The sequence below is a fragment of the Notechis scutatus genome, chromosome 10, assembly GCF_049901735.1.
Source record: "Notechis scutatus isolate UNSWTSFEM ecotype Mainland chromosome 10, rNotScu1.2, whole genome shotgun sequence".
Taxonomy (NCBI): domain Eukaryota; kingdom Metazoa; phylum Chordata; class Lepidosauria; order Squamata; family Elapidae; genus Notechis; species Notechis scutatus.
This window is the reverse complement of record NC_142018.1, coordinates 9,111,480-9,139,090: the sequence shown is the minus strand read 5'-3', so window position 1 is coordinate 9,139,090 and position 27,611 is coordinate 9,111,480. Positions and strand designations below refer to the sequence as shown.

At 40.9% G+C, this 27,611-nt stretch overlaps 1 protein-coding gene and 1 long non-coding RNA gene across 3 annotated transcripts in view; one reads left to right on the top strand and one right to left on the bottom strand.

The window, feature by feature from the left end:
* Positions 1–27,611, top strand: part of LOC148129747 (uncharacterized) — a 280,407-nt gene that overhangs the window by 110,288 nt on the left and 142,508 nt on the right. The gene's annotated exons all lie outside the window — the stretch shown is intronic.
* On the bottom strand, positions 8,616–26,519 carry LPAR4 (lysophosphatidic acid receptor 4). 2 transcript variants are annotated; one of them, XM_026674654.2, is made up of 2 exons: positions 26,009–26,519; positions 8,616–10,025 (listed from the first exon to the last, which is right to left on the bottom strand). In XM_026674654.2, exon 2 carries the CDS (start codon positions 9,918–9,920, stop codon positions 8,835–8,837), a length of 1,086 nt encoding a protein of 361 aa, XP_026530439.1. In that variant the 5' UTR covers positions 9,921–10,025; positions 26,009–26,519; the 3' UTR covers positions 8,616–8,834. The 2 variants fall into 2 exon arrangements, with proteins under 2 accessions (XP_026530439.1, XP_087828185.1); XM_087972059.1 differs by lacking the exon at positions 26,009–26,519 and adding an exon at positions 13,326–13,894.

The window sequence follows — 27,611 nt, the reverse complement described above, 5'->3', positions numbered from 1 at the left end:
GCTGGGAATAAACATAATTCCCAGCATTGAATTAAAACAAGAGTTGTTTTAATTAAGCGTGTGCTTAATTACGGTGTCAGGAAGCCTTGGTCAGAACAATAACTCACCCTTTTAAGGGCCGTAATAACTTTGAACGGTCACTAAATGAACTCTTGTAAGATACTTGTAGGGCAGAATCTGAGTCAGTCACTGACACCAAAGGTTTATTCTTCCAAGCTTTTGGGCGCATGCTGGAGCCCATCTTCAGGGAATTTCTCTGTCTCTTCAGATTATATGTACTGTTCTGTGTTATTGTGTTTATATGGTTCCTGGTTGTGTGTAACTTTTAGTTGTTTTAGGGCATGGATAGATGACTATATGAGGGATGCCGTGGCTCAGTGGCTAAGATGGCTGAGCTTATTGATCAGAAAGGTCGACAGTTTGGCAGTTTGAATCCCTAGCACCGTGTAATGGAGTGAGCTGCCGTTACTTCTCCCAGCTTCTGCCAACCTAATAGTTCGAAAGCATGTAAAAAATGCAAGTAGAAAAATAGGGACCACTTTGGTGGGAGCGTTCCGTGCGCCTTCGGCGTTTAGTCATGCCGGCCACATGACCATGGAGACGTCTTCGGACAGCGCTGGCTCTTTGGCTTTGTAATGGAGATGAGCACCGCCCCCTAGAGCTGGAAACGACTAGCACGTGGATGCAAGGGGAATCTTTATCTTTAGCTGGCTATTAAGTCATTAATTGTTGTTTCCTTTCGCCAAATACCTGATAGGTAGGTGGTAAATCAGCACTCCTATTGATTGACAGAATACAGAATGATAGACTTACAAAATAGTAGTCGGTGAGGGGGGCATTTAATGAGGAATTCCAGGAATAGGCACGACAGAGATATGCCATCATTTTGGGCCATAAGGACAATCTAGGAAGAGTATGTCTCACATCCAGAATTGATGGTTATCAACCAAGACCTTGGTAAATATGACTGTGGGGTTTTCTCTGGCTCTGGTTTACTTGCACCATAGTCATCACGATATAGTCTTAATTTATTCTTAAATGCTTGCCATAGTTTACCTGCTATTGGTCTTAGGAAGGCTCATCAGAAAGATATGAAGGAAGGAAGGTAGATTCATGGTAAATCACTTTCCCAAGGTCCTTTCAACCTAGAAACTGTTTGGTTTTTTTTAGCATCCAGTTTTTTCACAATTTGTCTAAAGTTTTTATATTCTGGATGATGGCAAGACCACTGAAAACCTATGCTTCCTAGGTACTAATAAAGGAGAATATTTGTAGCTCAGGGTTGAAATGAAGGGTCCTTGGTGCTCTCTGAGCCCGCTTGTTTTCTTGCAGATGTTTCATTATCCCAACTAGGTAACATCAGCTAGTAAGGAGTGGAGTTTGCTGTCAGTTTATATTCTGGTGTCTTGCTTGTCAATGTTGGTGGGGTTGGTCTTAGAGTTTCTTTGGCTGGGCTGTTTCCTGTTGGCTCTTTGGCAGTTTCTTGATTGGGGTCTTGTGTAGTTGATTGTTCCTTTGCTTTGCCTCTTTTGGCTGCCATAGTAACAGGGGGGAGGAGAGGTGAAATAATTGTGGGAAGTGAGCTGGAGGCTTTGAGAATAAACTGTGTAAGTTGTGGGGGGGAGTTTCTTGTTTATGCTTCTTTGCTGTGCTATGCGCAAGCGCAACTCTTTATTAAAATAGGCCAAGGTCAACAGATGCCTGCATCACCACCTGAAGATGCCCCATATGACATAAATGCAACTTTAATTGGACGGACATTTTGGACTATTGTGGGTGGGAACGCTGCCATCACTTTGTATACGTGATTTACGCACCCATTTTCTCAGATTCAGAATTCTTTTGTTGCTACCACTTGACTTCCAGTAAAAGATATCTTTTCCCTAATTAATGGAGTCTAAGTGTTTCTTTCTTGGATTTTGAATGGGCATTATTCTGAATCTGAGGAATTGAGCATGAAAATTAACCTTGGAGTTAATCTATCTATGCTGATCTGGGTGCTGCCCAAACAGGGAACCAATAGACCCTGGCGCCTTTCCACCATCAATCGGCACCCAGGTCACCATAGATTAACTCCAAGGTTAACATCAGGCCAACAATCAAGTAGAGAAGACCCCAACCAATCAAGAAACTGCCAAAGAAGCCAGCAGCAAACAGCCCCACCAAAGAACCACTAAGATTGACCCCCACCAACACGGACAGAGCAAGACACCAGAATATAAACTGAGAGCAAACCCCACTTCCTACTAGCACTGATGATGTTACCTACTTTGGTAATGAAATGTCTGCAAGAAAACAAGCAAGCTCAGAGAACACCAAGGACCACTCAGAATATTCAGCTATTATTATACAAGGGTAGTTTCAAAGTGATGTTACACTTTTAAGAGAGATCAAGTTTAATCCAAGGATATGGCAGTTTCTTGAATGGGGGTATTGCAAGTAGAATTGGGTCCTTTCATCTGGGATGTTAGATGGCCAGTCGCTCAATTCATCTTGCAGTCTTCAAGGAATGGCTGTAAATGACCTTCTTAGAAGCATCTTCATGAACAATTAACATGTCTTCTTTTCATCACAAAAGCTCTTTTTTTAGATTGTGGGTGTATAACTTTGTGTGTCAACAGATGGCAGCACCAGACAATTTTGTCAGAAGCCAAGTAGGATTGGAACTGCTTAGAAAATTGATAAGGAAGTTCAGAAGTTGGAAAGTTGAAAAACCATTCTATTATGAAGACAATGGGAAAGCACTTCCAAATGTTTGCCAAGAAAATGACATATCTCCATGCAGTCACCCCCCCAAAAAAGAAAAGATATGTTGGAAAAACTCAATGGCAATACAATTTTTCTATTTTTTATGGATGCCAGAATTGCAAATGCCAAGAAAGTTAAGGTCTCCATGGACAATCTCGAGTTGAAATACTTCTTTCAGCACATTTCCCTAATATTATTCCTTCCAATTGTGTTGGGACTACAATTTCTGGAGGACATCAAGCTGGAGAAGGTTGGTTTAGAAGAGGATCCAAAGTTTACAGGATATGATGTTGTAACAAGCAGTAGCTAGCATGGATCCATATTGTATAAGCAACACGAATCAGATGGGAAGAGAATGGGCAACTCTGAAAAACTTGAATATATATTCATATTCACCCCTTTACAAAGCAATAAAAAATCGCACCTTCAAGATGGGTGAAAACTTCTAGTACTGTTCTTTCTTTTTCAATAACCCTAAAACTTGGGCTACATTAAAAAAAAACTTCAGCGGAAATTCTGCTGAAAACCACACTGAGTGAAAGAAGCAGCGGCCAATCTGAACTACATTTCCAGATGGTTTGCTGGATGAAGATCAAAGCTACCATCTGACGGTTACGGTCTCATGATCCTAGAGATTAATCAGAAATCGCTACAATGCTAAGAACTACTTCAAATAAAAATAAGAGAGGATTCTGGGATCTTCTGGTGTGAGGTTGACGATAGTTTGCAAAAGAAAGAAATGTTTGCAGGGAAGGGTAGAAGGAAGCTATGAACTGCTCGATAAGACAAACACTGGATTGTCAGAAAATGTTAAGCCACACAAACCCAGGAAAATGTTCTTACACATCAATGGAATGTGTGAAGCTGTTGTTTTTGGAAACAATAAGCAGAACAATTTCAGTCTTTTTCTAAACAGGTACTGATCACACCTCCACCTCGTTTTTCAAGGATTTGAAATGTTCACTTGTTTCACTTGTTCATTGTTAAAATTAGAATGCTATGGCAATAGCAATAGTGCTTAGACTTATATACCACTTCATAGTGCTTTACAGCCCTCTCTAAGCATTTAGAGTCAGCATGTTGCCCTCAACAATCGGGGTCCTCATTTTACTGATCTTGCAAGGATGGAAGGCTAAGTCAACCTTTTTTCCCCCAAAAAGTTTTTATTTTTTTTTTATTTTTACGCATCTCCTCACGTGAGCAACGTGATTCCGGATTATAACACTTGTACATAGTCATGTTTTCATTTCAGGCTGAGTCAACCCTGAGCAGGTCAGGATCTAAGTTCTAGCAGTGGGAATGCAATGTTAGCCTTCAATTCTGCATTCTAACCACTGAGCCACCACGGCTCTTTGCTCTTATGGCTCTTAGAAAATTGTCTTATACGATGTTTCCAATCTTCTCCAAGATCAGAGGGAGGATTCCAGAGAGAAAGTTCCAATATTAAAAAAAAAAAAAAACCTCCTTCTCTGCAGTCTCTCCAGAGACATCTGTAGGAGTTCCAAAAAGTGAAGATGGTAGCCAAGACCATGCATTTGAAGTCCTGCCCCTTTTTTATATGCATGGCCTAGCACGGATGATGTTACCTAGTTGGGTAATGAAACATCTTCAAGAAAACAACCAAGCACAGCAAGGACGCCCAGTTCAACCCTGAGCTACGAAAATTTTCTTCTATTGGGACACAGCTTCTGTCATATAACTGGAGCTGCCATCAAGACTTTATTTTTAGATAGACACAGACAGACAGACAGACAGACAGACAGACAGACTTATCTCCCTTAGCTTCTAAAACTACCAATTTTTCTAACCTGGGGGAAATGAGTTTGCTAGGAAACGTGTTTCCATCACAACAAACTTCATCCGAGAAGCTTGAAGTCAGCTTTTATGTGATGGTGTTCTTCTCTCACCTCCCCCCCTCAAAAAAAAAAAAAAAAAACCCTGTAAAGGAGATTATGAGACTGGATTCCAAAATGAGTTTATTGCTGAACAGAATTCTCAGCTGCTCTGTTTAAATCCATTTTTCCCCACTTCTGAGCAAACTTCTATTCAGATAATGAGCGCAACATCTGAAAGAAAAAACAGAGCCCCCTCACCATGAATGCTAATTACTTGCGTGCATCAAACACACATTTGTGCAGGCGTTCGTCTTTATTTCAATTAATAAGAAAAGAAAAAGGACCCGCCCCCCGTCTTGCTATTTGCAATCCTCAGCAACCCGGTAGGATCTCTGGATAAATTTATTTAAGGCCTTAAAATGACAAAATAATGAATCTTTTCAGCTACACTTTTGGCAAATGAAAAGAACCTGGGATTATACGTGAGAAAACTGACCACAACTCTTGGCTTGTAAAACTGAAAAAAGAAGGGGGGGGGGGAAAAGAGGAACATTGTAAGCTTTGGCAGGACCTTGAATTTAAAATAGAAAGCAAAATAAGAAAAAAAAAAAAAAAAGAGCAGGCATTATGCTAGGATTTAAGAGTCCCTTTGGTCCAGTGCCAGCTGATTTTTTTTCCCTTTGCTAGCTTTCTAGTTTCCGTTAGGGAGGCTAGGCTGCGGTCGGCTCCAAGTCTTTAAAGCAGAAGCTTCCCATTCCTCCCGTTCCCCTCCCACAATTAAAAATGAAATAAACTTGTCAGAAGTTCTGCTCAGAAGGAACAACGTTAAAAGGTCCCCCAGAGATTGCATAGAAGAGGCACTGGCTCCCTCCTCCTCCCCTGCTTTCAACTTTGGCCCACTTAAACGCTCTTCTTCTTTCATCCAGAGAGGTTTCTACTGTTTTCATTTCAACTCACAATGAGGTTCTGGCACCAGGCATGGTGACCACAGAAGTTCAAAATCTCCTAAATCCCATCTGTGTAAAAGAAAAGGGAGGGGGAAGCCACTTTCCCAGGGATAGGAGCGTAGTGATGAGACGTTACTGGAAATATTCTTATTTACTCCTCCTTTGTGTCCTGACCATCCTCCAGCCCAGGGAAGAAACTGGAGGGGGTATTAAGTAATCCCACCTTGAGCTTCTGCAGGGAAATTAGGATAAACATCTAAGAAACAGGTTGGATGCAAATTGGAAGAATTTGAGAATTCAAGGTTATTCAATGCTTGATTCTTACGAAGAACCATTTTGTGCCCACTCGCAATCTCCCTACATTCACTAGATGACATTTTTTCCAGGCTTCTTTCTGTTGGGGAAGAGCAGAGTGAGTGGGGGTGGGGGGGTTAAGCATGTCACCTGCTTAGAAGCATTACGTTCCCAGAAATGGCCCAAGCGCAACTCCTCCTGAATTCTGTCTGGCACCAATTTAGGACTGAACTTGTCTAGATTCTTGTACCAATAAAGGACAATATTTGTAGCTTGGGGTTGAAATGAGGAGGTTCTCGGGGCTCTCTGAGCTTGGTTGAATTCTTCACGTTGGAGAAAGCACCCTCCCTTCAGTGTAACGGATGGGGTTCTATATCAAACTAGATATATAGTGTATAGGTGTAGATCACATTGTAGCTAGCTGCAAGATGTGAGCATATACCAATTCGGTATCTGATTTTTTTTAAAACATAAATGATGCGACACTTTAATGGTTAGATGGCCTAGACACTGGTATTTGAACGTAGATCTTTTTAAAATTTATATTATTGGATTCTACTAGTCCAGATGAATGAATGAATGAACATATGGTTCTGGAGACAAAATCTCCAGAACCGTAAAGCCTACAAACTTGAAATATGGCACATATGTTCCTCTTGGCTTCTAGATGCTTACTAAGAAATAATTTTCTGCTGTATTATTATTAATATGCTCTGATGCTAAGGAGATCTACTCCCCCTCCCCACCTGAAAAGAAATCTGTTCCAAATGCAAAACACAAGCAGAGGAGAGAAGGTTCAGTTTCAGTTTTAGAGCACTAAGCAGCTTTAGTTCAGAACAATTGAGCTAAGCCATGCCCAGGCTCCTTGCTGTCTCCTTGCTCACAAGGAAGTACTGGAAGGCTCAAGACAGAGCAAATACTTTTTCAGTTTCCAAACAGCCCTCAACACTCTCACACACTGACAGGATGCTAGACAGATGTATACCAATGGATGCTGGTAGGCAGAGGCAGATTTTTCCCTCCTTATTTTCCTCCCCCAAAACTAAGCTTGATTACATGGTTTTGTAGTGAAGCAAGGGTATCCAGCTAGTGTGTGTGTGTGTGTGTGTACTGTATATATATATATATATATATATATATATATATATATATATATATATATATATATATATATATATATATATATATATATATGTATGTATGTCTAGAGTATGTTATGGGTCTTTTCCCGTGTAAGATTAAGAGTATCTTGACGTGTATACACACACACACATACACACACACACACATATATATATATACATACATACACACATGCACACACACATATATGCATGCCATATGATATGCCATCCACTAAATAAATAAATAACCTCCCTAGATTCTTGCATATAGGCTTGAATAAATCATATGCATTTGCAAACTTAATGGATGGCTCCGATTCTTTCAGCTGATGTTTTCACGGTTATCACCAATCTTGGGCTAAAATAATAATGACCCATATAACAGTAAGCTTATCTAAACAACCCCCACGCACATACTATATGAATACTGTTACATTGTCCCCATGATTGAAAGTCTTCGTGTAGATATTTCATCATGATGAACAATGGTATATTTTAATACCATAAGTAGTGTTCAGGAGAACATTGGTGTGTTCAGAATGTCTTCCTCTTCCTCCTCATTTTGTTTTTCTTAACAAATCCTTTGGATTTCTTTCCCCCAACTTTTTAATTCCTCTCCAAACATTGCAAAAAGCAATCCTTTACATAGAACTATCAATCTTGACGTTCCTGACTTAACTTGCAAAGGCAAGCGGACATTTATCCTGCCAGCATTTGCAATGGGAATATCTACCCATTGTTGTTGGCTGCAATTGTCCTCTTTGCATTCAGAATCAGAAATAGAGGTTAAGTGGAAGAAGGATGACTACCTATCAAGCAAAAATGATATCCTGCTTCTTAGATCTTTCTAAATACATGTTAGCTTGAGGAGTGCCTCTGATATGACAAACATTCTCCTCCTCATTCAGATATTTATACATTCATATTCTACACACAATGGATGTTGGGTTACTTTCATTGTTCATTTCAGAAGGGAAACTGGAGGAGACATTTACATGGTTGGAGGGAGGAACCCCTTTCCATATTGGAGGAAGAGAACTGGGAAAACAAACTTATTTTTACCCCATCAGATTTGGGGGGAAAGGCATTGTTCAATAATTATGCAGTGGCCTAGCGGTTAAGACACTGGGTTTGTTGACCGAAAAATTGGTAGTTTGAGATCCAAGCGCTGGGTGATGGAGTGAACTCTCATTCTTGCCCCAGCTCCTGCCAACCAAGCAGTTAGAAAGCATGCAAATGCAAGTAAACAAAGAGGCAGCACTTCAGTGGTAAGGCAACAGTGTTCCGTGTGTTTCGGTGTATAGTCATGCCAGCCACATGATCACAGAAGTGTCTCCCTCAGCTAGGAAATAGCAATAGTAATAACATTTAGACTTGTATACCACTTCACATCCCTCTCTAAGTGTCGGCATATGTCCCCCAACAACCTGGGTCCTCATTTGACCGACCTTGGAAGGATGGAAGGCAGAGTCAACTTTGAGCCTGGTGAGATTCGATCTGCCAAATAGCAGTCAGCTGGCAATCAGCAGAAGTAGCCTGCAGTACTGCACTCTAACCACTGTGCCACTGCGGAAAGGGGGATGAAAACATCCCCCTTAGAGGTAGTCACGACTAGAGAGGGGACTACCTTTTTTTTTGAACAGTAATCAGCAGGGGAGGGAATAAACAAGGACAAGATGAAATGTTTTATTATTCTGATGCTTCAAAAGCCAAATGTGCATATAGGCAACATTACTGGAGTTAAAACATGAGGGTGTTTTCAGAAGGAAGAGCATCTGCTTGGCTGTTCATACATATATGTTCTACATAATTCCCACCTACTGGGTTAATACCAAGTTCTCTGCAGTTCAGTGCCTATCCTACTGTTAGTGCAGAAAGTTTCAGGATTAAAAATTGGATTCACAGGTCAGCTCTCCCCCATTCGTAATCATTTGGTCACTCATCTCCTCCTGTATTGGTGGCAGGGGAACTTTCGTTAGAGGGGTCTCTGTTTTAAAAAGGGAATCTGTTTTGAGATGAGGAATGATGTAGAACGACTTCTGGAAGGATTCCGAAGTGAAGTAGTAGACGAAAGGATCAAAGCAACAGTTGAGAGTGGCAATACACAGGGTGATTGGGTAGAAGGTTTTGGCGAACGTCTCCAGAGAACAGTTGGCTACAGCTTGAGAACGTACAAGGGCATAAAGGAAAAGGATGGAATTGTAAGGGACAAAGCATACCACGAAAATGGTGACGTGCACAACTATCATCTTGAGCACCTTTTCTTTGTTTGTGCCAATCTGGGAGAGAGTGGCTGGCTTCCTGAGAGTCCTCAGAAGCAGCGATGAACATGTAAGGTTGAGCAGAAGGGGAATGATGAAGCCAACCACTTCAATAAATATTGTAATCTTGGACAAATAGGTCTTCCATACGTCTTTGGGAAACCCTTCGAAACATGTTGTTATGCCATTGGTGGTATTAGTTGTGGAAAACAAGGATGCCAGGATCCCTCCACTGAGTACTAAAACCCATACTCCTGCACACACAATTGCTGAATTACGTCTTGTCCTGACCAAGCGAGACCGGAAGGGGTAGACAATAGCGAGGAAGCGGTCCACGCTGATGCAGGTGAGGAATAGCATACTTCCGTAGATGTTGGTCAAGAAGGCTGTTCCTGAGATCTTGCACAGAGGGTCTCCAAAGGGCCAGTTCCTGTTGAAATTGTAAAAGATCTTGAATGGAAGAGTGAAGACAAACAGCAAGTCTGAGACTGCCAGGTTGGTCATGAAAATAGTTGTTTCGCTCCGCATTTTGATGCGGAACCAGAAGACAAACAAAGAGGCACAGTTGGTGATTAAGCCAAGGATGAAGACCACACTGTAGACAGCTCCATAGAGGTTGTACTTGAAGGAATCGTCAATCATGCAGGTATGGTTGTTGCTGTGATTTCCCATTCCAGCACTGCACTTTGGTGAAGCAAAATTAAGTGGCATCCATGTACTGAAGTTCAGGATTCCCCCACTGCTTCAAGAAGCACCTTCTGTTGGTTGAAAGAAGCACCTTCTGCTGGCCAGAGAGTCATGGTGTGAACCTTTCTCCTGAAGAACACAAAAAGGTTGGGAAAGAGATGAGATCTCAAGAGCCTCTGTTTAGTCCGACACAACTAAAAAAACAATAATAGAAGAGAATATTTGTAGCTTAAGGTTGAACTTGGGGTCCTTGGTGCTTTCCGAACATGGCTGTTTTCTAGCAGATGTTTCATTATCAACCTAGATAACATCACCCAGCACTGAGGACATTACCTGGCTTGGCAATGAACATCTGGAAGAATTCAACAAAGTTCAGAGACCATCAAGGATCTCACAGAAAACATGTTTTATGATGTCCAGTTACAATGTTCAGATTAAATGAAAATCATTTTTCTCTTATCTCTAAGGCACAGAGTTGATGTTGAGAATAGAATAGAATAGAATTATTTATTGGCCAAGTATGATTGGACACACAAGGAATTTGTCTTGGTGCAAATGCTCTCAGTGTACATAAAAGAATTGTCAAGAATCAGAAGGTTCAACACTTAATAATAATCTTATATATATAGCATAGGATATATAGTAAATAGAATATAATCATAGGGTACAATAAGCAATCAAATCATACCAGGAAGCAGTCAATAAAAATCGTAACAGTACAAGCATCAAAGTTGCAGTCATAAATGGGAAGAGATGAGTAAAAGGAAGGATGGGAAGATTATTATTTAATAATAATAATAATAATAATAATAATAATAATAATAATAATAATAATAATGCTGCAGACTTAGTAAATAGTTTGACAGTATTGAGGGAATTATTTATTTAGCAGAGTGATGATGTTCTGCAAAAACTGTCCTTGTGTCTAGTTGTTCTGGTGTGCAGGGCTCTATAGCGTCGTTTTGAGGGAAGGAGTTGAAACAGTTTATGTCTGGGATGTGAGGGGTTTGTAAATATTTTCACAGCCCTCTTGTTGACTCCAGGATACAGGTCCTCAATGGAAGGCAGGTTGGTAGTAATTGGTTTTTCTGCAGTCCTAATTACCCTCTGGAGTCTGTGTCTGTCCTGTAGGGTTGCAGAACCAAACCAGACAGTTATAGAGGTGCAGATGACAGACTCAATAATTCCTCTGTAGAACTGGATCAGCAGCTCCCTGGGCAGTTTGAGCTGAGTTGGTACACTAGAGGAATTCATTCACATTTTATGTCTGCTGCAAGAGTAACTCTCTTAGACATAACTTTGTTTATTCTTTTTGTAAGTTTTTATGGTTTTGTTTTTACTTGTAAACTGCTTAGAGACATTTAGACTCTGAGATGAATGGCGTATAAATTTGATAAATAAATAAATATAAAGCTAAGCTCACATAACAAACTACGTTAGGCTAAAATGTAGTTGATTAAAATATGTTGGTTCAATTGATATGGCAACCCAACTACGGGCTTAACATGCTGTGTGAATCAAACCAACACATTAACCCATGGTACTTGTTTACTAGTTATGTAAGCAGAGCAACTGTGTTTTATTAACAGGTATCTAGTTTGTAGTGTGAACTCAACCAGACCATTGGTAGGCCAATCCCTCAATTGCAGCCAGACCTCAACCTGTTCATGTTTACTATACAAAATGTACATGGATTATTTTGAAAGTATTTGAATAGAATCACTCTGGCTCAGTTTCAGGTTGCCATGTTATTTGCTATAGAGCAGGGGTGTCAAACTTGATTTCACTGAGGGCTGCATCAGGGCTGACCTTGGGGGGCCAGCTCGATGTCAGTCATGTCGGGGGCACCTGTGGTGGCCAAGTGTTAAGGCAGGACTTCCCTCAGATTCTCCCTCCCTCTCATTATAATCTTCCTTCCTTCCTTCCTTTTTCCTTCTCTCTTCCTTCTTCCTTCCCCTCTTTCCTTATTTTTCCTTTCTTGTTCTCTCCCCATCTTTCCTTCTTTTTCTTTCCCTTTCCTCTTCCCCTTTCCCCTTTCCTTTTTTTAAAAAACAATTTTATTTGGGTTTTCACAAAAACAAAAGAAAAATAAAACATATTTTTTAGTGAACAGCTTGGTTCCAGGTTTTCACATCCCCATATAGATATAATCTCAGTTACATATTCATCTTTCATATTCAATTTAATAACTTATCACTACTTTATATATTCTTTATTAATTTTTCCCTCAAAAACTTCCCTCGGGCTTATTTTATAGCTTTCTCATTCATTTCTAAATCTATTACATATCCTTTTCAAAATTTCCATATCTTCATAATAATTATACTTGTACTTTTATCCGTCCTGTTTACAATTTCATTACATATCCACATTTCAAACATTACAGAACAGGGTTTCCCCTGGTTGCCAATTAGAGTGTGTCACCCTTATATCTTATAGTTAGTTCCCTTTCAAATCCCATTAAACATTCTACTTTTAAATTATCCCATTAAACAATTATAACATTCATCACCTAACAGCTATAATATAACATAAATCCCTTTTTGATCAGATTCCGCATGGTACTTCCCCTTTAAATTACTTCTAAACAATTTTAAATTCCAATGAAAAATAAAAAAGGAAAGAAAATAATTAATCAATTCAAATTCATCCTAGAAACGGGTATTAATCTCCTTACAATCCTTCTCATAATTCTCCCTTTCTCCTTTCCTGTCCCTTCTTGGATGCTCAAATGCAAAAGGGGAAACATTTATGCTTTTGTTTTGTTTTTAGTTTTGTTTTGCTAGCTCTCTGCCAGCGAAAACGGGGCACAGGAGCATGCACACAGCCCTCCTGAGCTCCGTTTTCACTGGCAGAGGCACCGCAGGCCGGTCCTTTACTGTGTCCAGGGTGAGCATGTGGGCCAGCTCTAAGCACCCTGCGGGCCAGATCTGGCTCACGGGCCTTGAGTTTGACACCCCTGCTATAGAGCTGAGACTGAACAATCTCCATTAGGATATCTAAAGAAGCTTCTTTGGATGAGAAGCGAAGCAAGCAAGAAAGAAAAAAATCCAGTTGCCTTTTGAAAAACACCTTTGGGACTCCGTGTTCTGACCAAGGCTTCCTGAGACCGTAATTAAGCACATGCTTAGTCAAAATAACTCTTGTTTTATTTCAACGCTGGGAATTATGTTCATTCCCAGCCTGTAATGAGTCCCAAACAGCCCCTCAAGATAAGCACCCACCTTTCTCTCTTTTGAATTGCTGCCAACAACTGAAGTGCCAAATGAATTATAAAAAACCAACCGAAGTACAAAGTCCACACAGAGCTTCAAGGATTAATCCAAACAGAACGAATGACTTTGCTTCCTGCAAAGGTTTCTTCACCTTTGCCTGTCCTTTATACCTTATGGGAGGGGCAATTACCTCCCGGCCTTACTCCCAAGTCACCCCTTTTGTTTCAGCTGCTCTCGCCTTCTAGCAGCTCTGCACACACGCGCACTGGGAACAGGCTCCCCTTGTTCCTCTGCCTCGCTGCTGTCAGACTCCGGAGGCTACGGAGTCAGCACCCCACTCCCCGATGGTCCTGGCCCCATCTCTGCATCGGACACAGGACCCTCATCCGAGTCCTCTCCAGACTCCCAGGCTGGTTCCCCTTCTTTCCCACTGTCCAATTCCGCTGCCATCTGCACAGGCTGCCGGCAAACCACAACACTCCGTTACGATAAGAAAACTTCTCATCTTATTTATCCTATTGCTAGGTAATCATCTGGATCATAACTGAAGGAGGCAGCCTTTTTTTTCCTGGGGAAACAGACCTTTTCGCCACCAAGAGTGCAGAATGTATTCTTCTCGTGGGCATATAACCCCCATCTAATTCCCCTCCCCGTGTCAATGACAAAAATGCACAAAGCCTCTGAAGACAATGCTAGCAAAAGATTTGGGTGAGTGGCAGAAGGGAAGCAAACATCTGGCGCACAAGAGCAGAACAGACATCGCAGCTGCTTGTTTCCTGTTGTAAGACAGGCTCTAACATCTGACCCAGTATGTAAAGCAGCAGAAGAGAGGAGGGGGGAAGAATCACGTCAGTTGCCATCTGTAGGGATTTGAGGAGCAAACGTTAGACAGTGCAGGACGCACAACTTCTCCAAAAGAATTTGAACCATGAAGGGTTTGTTTGTAGTACTTAAGCCCAGGAAGAAGCAAAAAAAAAAGAGAGAGAGAGACCACAACTGAGATGTATTCAGTTAAACCTGACCTACAGGGCATCATTTTAACTTTATTTAAAAATGGTGTTAGAATAAGTGAGTCTCAAAAGCCCAGATTTTTTTTTTAAAAAAACCCTTGTATCGTTTAATTATTTCTGTTTTTACACTTCTATGATCTTCTTAAAGATCATGGCATTTTGATAATTGTGAGTATTGCTTTTTTTAAATATGCCAGTTTAGTTTGCAAAATGATAGATACAGTAGATAGTTATAGAGATAAAGATAGATAAATAGATGGATGGAGACGGGGGGATGTATATATATATATATATTAGATCGATAGATAGATTCAGCAGGTTCTGACCACTTCTGGAGAACCGGTAGCGGAAATTTTGAGTAGTTCGGAGAACCGGCAAATGCCACCTCTGACTGGCAATTTTACAGTATCCTTCCCAAGCCACGCCCACAGAACTGGTAGTAAAAAATTTTGAATCCCATCACTGGATAGATAGATAGATATACAGACTATCTATCGATCTATCTATCTATCTATCTATCTATCTATCTATCTATCTATCTACAGATATACAGATAATTAAATAGACAGACAGACAGACAATCTTGTCTATATAACTTTCACAAAAAAAGGAAAGACTAGATTCTGGAGCAAGGGTGAGTCATTTCTATCCCCAAACCACATAAGGATCCAGAACTCTTGTTTTGTAAACCAAATCATGACCTCTGGCTGCAGTGATAGCATGGAATCTCTAGAGAAACCTTAAAAAAATACATACAGTATGCTGAAAATAGGTTTAATGTAACTCCTGCCCAGGCAACAACCAAGGAGAAAGTTCTTTTCCTCTGAAGTACATCTCACCCAACTCTTGAGCTCTGAGAAAGAGACAAATGTTCCTGTGTTCCATTGTATTTTATTTTTGGAAATACACCCGAATGAGCCATAAAACATTAACAAATGATAATAAACTCAAAAGCTTTTTTATGCTTTTGCAATCTTTTGTCGTTTTATTACATTTGTATCCCAGAGGTGCTTTTCCAGGAGGCAAGTGGACTTTCTTGTTTTTTTCTTTGAAGATATTCCTCTGAGACAAGCATGGATGACTGAGAATCTCTACAGACTATTAAATTTATATATCCCACCTTTGTGCTTGTACAAGTCCTCAGAGGCTCACAAAAACAGAAAATAACAACGATAAAATGCAACTGAAATGACTTTTAAATAGTCCCTATAAAAGCAGAGATATTTCCAATGGCCCAATAAGATAGATAAAACAAATTTAACAAATTAAAATACCTAAATGTATTTGAACAAAGAAAAGAAGAGCATTGAAAAAAGGAGAAATAATTTTTTACTTCCCTTTATACATTTGCTAATCTGAAATATTTAGGGCCATATATGACCCCTTAAAAGCTGGACTACAAGTGATTGTATTTATATTTCTGCATGGTGTGTTTTAAGTCTGAGAAGAGTTCTTATTTAAATTTAGTTAAATTTCTACTGTTAATTTTGCCATTGCTGCAGATTCTCTAAGTTTAGGTTCCCAATCAAATATTGTCAGCATTGTGATTGTCTTCCAGTGTTTTTTTTAAAGTTTTTTTATAGAACTTAAAGTTAAAAACCAACAAGCATAAATAGTAAGAGGGATAGATAGAGAGAAAGAACAAAGAGAAAAAGAGTGCATAGCAGAAAACAAAAACTATAGGGAAAAAAACAGAAATGTAAAAAGAAAGTGACTTCCAACTCTTTTACCAAAGATATAAATAAAACTTGAATTCAACCCTTAGTTATGGAAACCAGAAATCTATATTTCTATAATATTCACTTTTCAAACAGACAATAGTTTTTTATCATTCATCAAATCCTTATATAACTTGATTTTTCTTCCTCTGTTTCTTTCAAAAAGTCCATTGAAAGCTTCCATTTAAAGTTCAATTTTGCCAGCACCTTTTCTCTAATGAGAACTGTTAATTTTGCCATCTCAAGCAGTTGTATCCTTTCTGCCTTTCTTCCAACATTTATTCTAGCTGCTGTAAGCACTGATCTCATTTACAATGCTTCTTGTTGAGCATTAACACGCTTTCAAATCAACTTCACATGTATCACAATTAATAAAGATGCCCCTTAATTACATATAACATTCCATGTTGAATCCGTGGGGCTCATATTTCTGTTTTCTATATGTTCAAAACCAGACAAGACGCAAATGCTGGTTAGCAAGTTTCTGTTTACAAACCACTTTATATTTGCTACCTACAGACATACAAAAGCCTATTCTTTCATTTTTGGTTCCTTTTGTGAGAGAGCTAGCACAATAACCATCCCTTGTCTGTGTGCATGTCTCCCTTATTCTCTGTTGCCCTAGCAACTGAAAACATTCACAAAGAAATTTAGTGGCGATGGTAAAGCACTATTAGAACTCAATTTGTCTACTCCATATATAAGTTCAGTGTGGTCGTTTTCAGGTACTTTGTATTTAAACTCAGGAAAAGAACGTGTTTATGCAAAGTTTTAGGTTTGCTGGTTGTGCATCTACAATTCTAATTTTTCTAAGCATCAAAGTGAAATTACCGCCCGAGTCTCTTCTGATTTGGACGCATGCATGAAATCTCCAAGAATTGACTTGTCTTGAAGATTTTTCCTTTCCCTTCCAATTGCCTGTGTCTTGGCGCGGAGGGGAGGTGAACCAAAGGAACTATTATTATTTTTGCAAATAATTCAAGGCGGTGAAGATATCCAAATACATATCCAAATAAATGTTTCATATTAAATCAAAGGTTCATAGGTCCTGCCTTCTATGCGCTCCTCAAAAGCCTTGGGAATGGAGACCAGGCACTCAGAAAATCTAATTATTCATGCAACCGAATAGGGAGGTCATTAATTGTACGATTGGAGAACAATGTTTAATTTTAATTGAGCAAGAACAACTCAAATCCCCTATGGAAGTCCAGGGCAAAACATCTATTGAAACTGGGAAGCAGAAGAAGGAAACCAGCTCTTAGATGTGGCTTTGTGTTTAGTTTGGAAGTGAAACGGGTCCAGCTATGCTGTGTTCGGTCTTTAAGAAATTTCAGCTGTAGTCAGAACCAGCTGTTGGTGAAGGCACCAGGATAGAAAGGCTGTGAGTTCTACTTCAGCCACAGCCATGAAAGTCAGCTGGGTGACTTTGGGCCAGTCCCTCTCTCTCAGCTCAACCCACCTCACAGGATTGTTGTGGTGGGGAAAATGGGAGGAGGAGGGTATATTGGGTATGTTTGCCACCTTATTTGTGAAAATAATAAAGGTGGGAGATGACAGATGATAAGATATAAGATAAGATAAAAGACAAGAGATAAGATAAGAGACAAGAGACAACTAGATAGTCAGAGTATCATCTCTATATATAAAAGCCAAATGCCCCTCACACATAATCACGAAATTTCCAGAACCGTAAAACCTACAAACTTGAAATTTGGCACCTATGTTCCTCTTGGCTTCTAGGGACTCACTAAGAAAGGATTTTTCAAAATGACCATCAGAGCATTAGTATTTCATATATTATTATTAACACGCTCTGATGTTAAGGAGCTCTACTCTCCCGCCCCACCTGAAAACAAATCTGTTCCAAATGCAAAACACAAGCAGAGAGGAGTTTCAGTTTCAAAGCACCAAGCAGCTTCAATACAGAACAGTTGAGCTAAGCCACACCCAGGCTCCTTGCTGTCTCCTTGCTGACACAGCAAAAACTGTTTCAGTTTCCAAACAGCCCTCAACTCTCTCTCACACACTGACAGGATGCTAGCCAAATGAATACCAATGGATGCTGGTAGGCAGAGGCAGAAGTTTTCCCCCTTATTTTCCTCCCCCCAAACTAAGCCTGATCACATAGTTTCATACTGAAGCACAGGTATCGAGCTAATATCATATATTGATATGATAGATGCCTTGAGTTATTTGTAAAAATAATGAAGATGGGAGATGATAGATAAATACATAGATAGATAGATAGATAGATAGATAGATAGATAGATAGATAGATAGATAGATAGATAGATAGATAGATAGATAGGATATGTCATGTGAACCAGAGAACCCTAATCCAAAATATGAAATGTTTTGGGAAGAGGAAATGGTTGTTATAATGTAGATAAAAGTTTGTTTTCCATGTTGGATGGGTTCACCTATCATGCTAGGCTGGGCATGATTTGTTTAAAAAATTAGAACTGGTTGAGTCACCTAGATCATGATTCATGGCTTAAGTATCCCAGTGCTTTCATGCGCTGTGCAACTGGACCAGCTCTAATTTGTTTGCAAAATGCTAAGTCAAAAGCAAACAGAAACATTATTGCACAGGATAACAAGCATATCCAATGGCCGTATTTTTCCTGAACAGAAGGGATTTATTTGCAAGAGCTATCTCTGCAAACTGTTCTGGAAAAGGAACTTTGATCAGCTCTATTCCAATATCAGTTCATCTTCATGTCTCACATAAATCAACATAATTATGAAACCAAGTAGAAAAAGATTATTGCTTTTTACCACAGCCAATTTCAAAATTTAAAACTATTAAAGAAACCTAACTGAGTAGTTCTTGAATGACTCGCATATGTAAAAATTTGATTTTCTGCTTCTCCATCTATTCATGACATGATTATGTACCATCAAGTATTTTCAATTTCTAATGACCACATAAATAGATAGATTGTTCATTAAACATGGTATTAAAACCCTTGATTTGGGTATTATACCATGATTCCATAACTATCCCAACAATATTATAAAGACTGTATTAATTTTAATCTCTTTAGATGCATTGTATTAATAATATAATATGGGATGGGTTTACATAATCCACTGTCCTATTTAAAGAAGGAAGAGACAGACAGGGAGACAAACAAGGGAGACAATTTGTGCAATCATACAGGTTGTTTAACAATTCTCTTCTTTATGAAAAACTCTGAATGTTAAAACTATTGCAAAGGATTATTTTTTGCTGAAAGAGAACAGTTAAAAATTAAAATACACGGTTTGTTTTGAGTTAAAACTTATTACGGTCTCAGGCTGGGATCTGGTTTCTTTTGAGAAACAAGGAGAGCAACAAGGAAGATACAGAAGGAAAACTGGTACAGCTTCCTAAGAAATATCAGATTCTGCATGCAGATGGTCCCAAATTCATTCCTTGGCCTTATGACATGGAAGGAAAACCCAGGTCATGAAATTCTTGAGCTCCATTACAGTTAGTCCTCAACTTAAGACCATTTCTTTCACCACCATTCAAAATTATGTCTGCGTTAAAAAAAGTGGCTTACAATTTATCTTTACTAGCCCATCTTAGGAACACAGCTCCGGACAGCTTGCAACACAAAGACAAAGAGACCAAACTTGGAACAATAAAAATACAATTCATAAAACAAAAAACACAAAACGATCCTCAAACAACAGGATGTTTTTGTGGGTGACGCTGAGACATAATGTAACTGCATTTTTGACACTTCGAGAGAAATAAATTTATCTTGATTAACGTTTACAGTTAAAAGTTATCGGAAACTTTTTTTTTAAAAAAAGAGGAGTTAATGAATTCTCGCTGAAAGTTCCTGGCTACGCAGAAAATGGCTTATGGTTTCTATGGCAGCGGTATCACAACTCACAACAGCAAACGCCAGAAAACACAGCTATAAAACCAAAACAACAACAACAACCCAACTCCAACTATCCTGTGACACAGCTATCATCTTAGACGCATCTGACAGAACCATCCTCAGATGTCCACTCACTCTAAGCCACCAACTGGGAGAAAAAAGCAAGTCTTTAGGGAAGGCTAATCGGTTGGGGGACAGAGGTGGGCCTCAAAAATTTTAGCAAAGAGTTTTCTGCCCGGTGGCTAGGTGGGCGTGGCCTAGTTGGCCTCCTGCACCACGGTGGGGAAGAGGCATTTTTGCCCTTCCCGGGCTCCGGGGACTCTCTGGAAGCCAGAAACGGGCCTGTTTCCTGCCTTCCCGAACTTCCAGGAAGCCCGTTTTTCGCCTTCCCCAAGCCTCCGTGCTCACCCTGCACTTACCTATATCCAAAACGGGCCACGTGGGGACTCCTGGGAGGGGCGGGGTGGGATGGGTCAGCCAGGACTGGGATTTGGGGGTTCTCCAAACTGCACATAATCTTAGCTTAGGGCCGTGGTGGCGAACTGATGGCACGCAGAGCCATTACTGCTGGCACACGAGCACTCGCCCAGAAAAGGTCTACTGTGCCTGCGCTTGCCCACCCAACAGCTGATTGTCAGGTATCTGGCACGCATGGGGCCATGCGCAGGAGGCATGGGGGGATTCTCCTTGCCTTCTGGGTGATGGCATGCGAGTACGAGCAAGGCAAGTGTGCACGCAATTATCAGCATGAGAGCCCAAAAAGGTTAGCCACCACTGGCCTAGGGGGGGTCTCCCAACCTCCCGCGAAGTCCAGGGCGAAACCAGATTTGTGGAACCACCGTGTTACTAATTGAACAACCGTGGTGGCTCACTTAACAAATGTGGCCCAAAAAAAGGTCGTACAATGGGGCAAAACTCACTTAACCAATTTCTCTCTTAACAACATACATTTTGGGGGCTCAGTTGTGGTCGTAAGGACTACCTGCATTAAGGGTTTGGTCACCCGAACATCTGGTTTAATTCAGAGCGATTGCAATTGTTCTTAGCTGGTTTGGTTTACATGAGAAAACTTGGCTCTGCTATAGCAACTTAAGGCAGATTAAAAACAGAGTTGGAAGGGAACTTGTAGGTCATCTAGTCCAATCTCCCAACCTTAAACCAGTTCTGACAAATGGCAGTCCAATATCCCCTTGAAAGTCTCCAGTGATGAAGCTCCCACAACTTCTGAAGGCAATTTTTGTTCAATGGGTTGATTGTTCTCACTGTCAGAAAATTTCTCCTTATTTGTACGTTGAATCTCTCCTTGATCAGTTTCCATCCATTATTCCTTGTCTGGCCTCCAGGTGCTTTGGGACATAGATTGACCCCTTTCTCCTCTCTGTGGCAGCCCCTCAAATATTGGAAGATTGCTATCATGTCTCTCCTGGTCCTTCTCTTCCCTAGACTAGCCAAGCCCAGTTCCTGCAACCGTTCATCGTATGTTTCAGCCTCCAGTCCCCTAATCATCCTGGTTGCTCTTCTCGGCACTTTTTCTAAAGTCTCAAATCATTTTTTATATTGTGGTGACCAAACCTGGATGGAGTACTCTAGGTGTGGTCTTACTAAGGTTTTATAGAGTGGTATTAGTACCTCATTGATCTTGATTGTTAATGCAATTTAGGATTGTGTTGGCTTTTTTGGCTTTTTACCACAATGGAGCCCAACATTTCTGTTGCTAAGTAAGACAGCTGCCAAGCTCTTTCCTTCAGAGAGGGATGGTCTATGCAAAATTTGAATGGAATCTGATACAGGTAGTCCTCAACATACAACGGTTCCATTTAGTGAGCATTCAAGGTTTACAACGGTGCTGCAAAAAGCGACTCATGACTGTGTTTCACACTTAACAGCCATTGCAAGCAATCCCCAATGGTGATGTGATCAGAATTCAGATGCTTGGCAACTGACTCACATTTATGACGGTTGCAGTGTCCCAGGGTCATGGGATCACCTTCTGACAAGCACAGTCAAGGGGAAAGCCGGATTCGCTTAACAACCGTTGCCAAGAAAGCCATGAAACAAGGCCCTTCAACAACTGTCTCACTTAGCAATAGAAATGTTGGCCTCAATTGTGGTCGTAAGTTGAGAACTATCTGTAGATACCTGAATTTATTATCACTTATTTATGTTGAGAAGACCATTCTCCTTTGATCAGGCTTGTTGCTAGCAGATAAAACCTTAACTTGATTCCAATAGTACATCAATTCTCTTTTACTACCCAGGAAGCTCTACTTTGTCCCTAACTCTTATTATAATGAGACATGGGATGTTGCTTTATGTCCTTTTTCACGCATTACTACACTGAGGAATCTGCTGGATTCCAGATCCTAGAGCAGGGGCCGCCAAACTTTTGGACCTCAGGGACCACCAAACTCATAATTTTAAATCCCGCAGACCACTAATATGAATTTTGACTGACAATGGCAGCAAGAAAAAAAGTCTGCAGAAAAATTCCCCACCCCGTTTTCCTACCAATCAATCATTCTTTATTTGGGATCACATGATAACATTTCCAGCTCCGTTCTCAGGGAGTGGGGAGAAAGAGAGAGACTTTTGGCTTCATGCAAGGAAAGCAGCAGAAATCTTTCTTTCTCTCCCTCAAACTCCACCAGAAATGAGTCTTTGCCGGCGCAGCCTCTTGGAGCAGGATGCCTTGCAGGGTCCCTAAGACTTATTTCTGGTGGAGTTTGGGGGAGAGAAAGAAAGACTTTTGCTGCTTTCCTTGCGTGCAGCCAAAAGCAGAAGAAGAAAGAAAGAAGCGGAAGCAGCCCAGTGGCCAGGCCAGGTGTGTGGGGCAAGTTCCCCCACCTTTTCCCCCACTCCCCTCACTACCTCGTGTTGTTCGCAATGCAAGAGATGCAAGCTTTGTGTTCCTGCAGGCTATGTGGGCAGCGCAGCCTTGTGTTCCCGCGCAGCCTGGATTAATTGCTTTGGGAGTGACACCAAAATTTTCTTGCGGACCACCAGTGGACCCCGGCCCACCGTTTGGCAACCACTGTCCTAGAGCATCCCTCCAAAATTTTATGCCCAATAAGTTGAATGCTCCCATAAAACTTTTGAGAAACTCTACATCTGGAAAAGTTCAGAGAAGTTAGATCCTTAGTGAGTTGCCAATTCTGGCCCTTGGCAAGTTAAGTAATATCAATAACCATAGAAAGCGAGTGTGGTCTCTTAAAAACATTTGCATGTATAGAAAGAATTTTCTTGAAAGACAAATGCCAAAAATCAGTCAATAAATCAGGATAGTCAGGGTTTGGCAAAACTGAAGCACTTAAGGTAACCATAAAAACAGGCATTAGGAATCGAGCCCCATGGATTAATAGCAATTAATTGTGAGTAAATCTTTAGTAAATGTTCAGCTTTCTCCAGCTGGAATGGAAAAAAGAGCTCAAAATCCATGCATATCTTCTATATTTTAATGGGGAAACAGTCTCAAATGAACAGTGCCTTGATTGAACTAGACTCTGGCCCAGTATTAGATTTCAAAACATCTGGAACCTGGATCCAATTTTAGCCTCCACTCATTTTATTCGACCTTTTAAAAAACGGCAGAAGATCAGTAGCTTTTACCTATGCAACAGCTCAGAGAAAAATAATAATAGCCAACCGAAACATTGACTCACGAATACACAAAAAAGACTACTTCAGAAAAACAAAAATAAGTTTCCTACAATATTGTTTCTTCTTTCTAGTTCTTTTTTTTTTTTAAAGAAAAAACTTTGTTATAGTATCTTAAGAGAGAAATTGAACATTTTGTGGCCCAGGATGATTTCTGTGTGGCAAAAAAGCCCCATTATTCTTATGGAGCTAAGAACTTAAAATGTAGCATTTAAAGACTTCGGGAAAGGGAGGTTCATCAGAGAGACTAACCAGCCCAAGGCCTTATGCAAATATGGGGCCATGCCACTATTTGGATTTGCAGTGGGAAATTGGAAAAGTAGATCACTTAAGAGTCTAACTTTTGTGAACTATTTCCAGATGTAGAGTTTCTCAAAGGTTTATGGGAGCATTCAACTTATCGGGGATAATATTAGAATGTACAGAAATAAACAGGCTAACACTTGCAATTACAGAAAAGGAACAAACATTGGAAAAGTAGTAATGTTAGATCACTTAAGGGTCTAACTTCTGTGAACTTTTTCCAGATGTAGAATTTCTCAAAAGGTTTATGGGAGCATTCAACTTATTGGGGATAATATTAGAATGTGCAGAAATGAACAGGCGAACACTTGCAATTAAACAAAAGGAACAAACTGAATATTATATGATATGGGAACTATTTTATCAATGGCTGGAAAATAAATATGGACACTAGAAATTAAAGAGGATTAGCAAAAGTAAGTAAGCATGTGAATAAGAATTAAATATGCTAAGATGGGGATTGTTATACTAATTAGATATATTATGGATAGTAGTATAAAGTAAGAATAGAACAGAGGTCTCAAAACTTGGCAACTTTAAGACATGTGGACTTCAACTCCCAGAATTCTCCAGCCAGGAGTTGAAGTCCACAAGTCTTAAAGTTGCCAAGTTTTGAGACCCCTGGAATAGAGTATTAATACTATAGTAATGAATATCTAGTAACTGTAATTGTTATTGCACAAGATATTTGTACCTAGATGACACCCTGTTTAAATGGAAGATGGATTGTTGGCATCAAATAAAATAATTTAAAAAAAACTTATTGGGGATAAAATTTTGGAGGGCTGCTCTAGGATCTGGAATCTAGTGGATCCCTCTTGAAATGGATTTCAAGAGTAAAATACCTTAAGGAGACAAGACGGCCACTATTCTGTTCTCTAAGCTAAGCAGCTTTAGAAACATTCAGCATGATTAGAATATACACTATTTTCTTGGGAGGGGGAAAAAACTGTTTGGCAGATGCAAACACAAAAAGACGAAAAGCACGAGAGAGAGAGAGAGAGAGAGAGAGAGAGAGAGAGAGAGAGAGAGAGAGAGAGAGAGAGAGAGAGAGAGAATGAAAGAGAGAAATAAAGAAAGAGAATGAAAAGAAAAGAGAGAATGAAGAGAGAAATGAAAAAGAAAGAATGAAAGAGAGAGAAATAAAAGAGAGAATGAAAGAGAGAGAAAGAGAGAATGAAGAGAGAATGAAAAGAGAGAGAATGAAAGAGAGAAATAAAGAAAGAGAATGAAAAGAGAAAGAGAGAATGAAGAGAGAGAATGAAAAAAGAAAGAATGAAAGAGAGAGAAATAAAGAGGGAGAATAAAAAGAGAGAGAATGGAGAGAGAGAATGAAAAGAGAGAGAAATAGAGAGAGAATGAAAAGAGAGAGAATGAAGAGAGAGAATGAAAGAGAGAGAGAGAGAATGAAAAAAGAGAAAGAGAGAATGAAGAGAGAGAATAAAGAGAATGAAAAAAGAGAAAGAGAATGAAGAGAATGAAAAGAGAGAGAAATAAAGAGAGAATGAAAAAAAGAGAGAATGAAGAGAGAATGAAAAGAGAGAGAAATAAAGAGAATGAAAAGACAGAAAGAGAGAGAATGAAAAGAGAGAGAAATAAAGAGAGAGAAATGAAAAAAGAGAAAGAGAGAATGAAGAGAGGATGAAAGAGAGAGAAATAAAGAGAATGAAAAAGAGAAAGAGAATGAAGAGAATGAAAAGAGAGATAAAGAGAGAATGAAAAAAGAGAGAATGAAGAGAGAATGAAAAGAGAGAAATAAAGAGAATGAAAAAGAGAGAGAGAATGAAAAGAGAGAGAAATAAAGAGAGAGAGAATGAAAAAGAGAAAGAGAGAGAATGAAGAGAGAGAATGAAAGTGTGAGAGAGAAATAAAGAGAGAGAATGAAAAAAGAGAAAGAGAAATAAAGAGAGAGAGAGAGAATTAAAAGAGAGAGAGACTCGGCTGCTTAGTTTTGCCAGTTCCACAGCTAACATGATCCCTTTTTCCTTCCTACTACCCCCCGCCCCCCTCCTTGCTCGGATCCCGACCCTCACCGGGGTCCCGCAGTCGATCGAAGGGCCCGGGGCTAGGAAAGCGCAGCGGAGTTTTGTTTTGTTTGTTTGTTTTTGTTTTTTTTAAAAAGAAGGACTATCGGGAAGGGCAAGAGAGGCAGAAGGAATCCTCCCCCTCCTCCACGTTTTCGGAACCCCCCCGCCTCCCAAAATGGGACTTTTCTCCAAGAAAGCCTCGGCGAAGAAAGCTTTTTCCGAGCGTCTCGGGGCTGCAGAGGCTCTCCAAGCGCGCGCGCTCGCCAGGCCGCCCGCTAGATCCCAGCCGATCGCTCGATCGCCTTACCCAACAAAGGGAAGCCCGCTCAAGATGGGATTCCCGGACCGCTCGCTCCGGGTCGGCTGCAAAGAGGCTTCATGCCAGGCGGCGCCATCCCTCGATCCGCCCCTCCCACCCCCGGCTCTCCTGCTCGGATCCTCCGGCCAGGCGGCTCCCGGCTCTCTCGGCGCTCCGTCCCGTCGGCGGCTTGGCTGGCTAGGAAGGGGAGCGCTTCATCCCGGGACGCCACCCGCTCCGAGCTCCACTCCTTTGTTCCCAACCGGGCTGGAAGGAGCCTCGGAGCGCGCAACCGACCCAATGCCGCGCCGGATTCGCCTGGCGCCGCCGCGGGGACGGACGGAGGGAGGCGAGGCGGCGAGAGGACGAGAGGCTGCAGCCGGGCTCGGAGGGGTTGGGGGTGGGTAGGTGGTGGGGGCGGGGGACGGGGTCCTTGGAAGGGGATTGGACGGCGGGCGGGTCGTCGCAGGATCCGGGGACTGGCCCGTCCTTTCGATTTTGCCTTTCTTGCCCCCGCCCCCATTCAGGGCTGGGGAGGGGGGAGGAAGCTCGCGGAGGAGGAGGAGAGAGGAGGAGGAGGAAAAGAAGGAGAAGAAGAAGAAGGAGGAGGGGAAGAAGAAGAAGAAGAAGAAGAAGAAGAAGAAGAAGAAGAAGAAGAAGAAGAAGAAGAAGAAGAAGAAGAAGAAGAAGAAGAAGAAGAAGGAGGGAGGAGGAGGAGGAGGAGGAGGAGGAGGAGGAGGAGAAAAAGAAGAAGAGGAAGAGGAAGAGGAGAGGAGGAGGAGGAGGAGGAGGAGGAAAGAAGAAGAGGAAGAGGAAGAGGAGGAGGAGGAGGAGGAAGAAGATCGCCTTTCTCTCTCACCCCACCCGCTCTGGTAATTGACTCCGAGGTTGAGTCTGAAATGGGGAGGGGGGAATCCTTGGCCAGGTCCATTGCAAAGGGAGGTGAAATGGGAGGGTGCTCCACGGACTGATGGAGCTTCAGTGACTTGGTTTAAGACAGATGGATGGTTCGGGATCGGTCTTCTTAGCCTAGTGCTTTTCAACCTCCTTGGGAACTCAACTTAGGGACTTGAACTATTACCATCTGGCAGACTGGTAATAATAAAGACAAGGACAAATAGGTTGAAAAACAGCTTCTATCCCAGGGCAGTAACTCTATTGAATTCTACTGTATAGTGCAATATGAATGCAATATCAGGGGTTTTCAATTCAATGTATAGAATGTGAAGGATGTGTATTTGTGTTTATTTTCATAGTCATAATGTACACTGAAAATGGTATTTAATTTCATTGTACGAGGTGCAATGACAATAAACTAAACTAAACTTCATTTCCCAGAATTCGCCAGCCAGCCAGGCTAGTTGGGGAATGCTGGGAGTTGAAGTTCACCCATCTTAAAATTGCCAAGATTGAGAAACTCCACTCTGTCCAGATACACACACACATACACACACACACACATTTGCTTCCTTCCCTGATATTCATTTTTTCACCTGAACCCACAAAGCAATTGCACTTCCTTTCTCTTGAGTGGTGGGTTAGAAGCACCAGGTGGGTTGGGGGTGCCTGGCACGGGACAGAGCCATTTAACCTTCCCCCTTAAACATTCAGG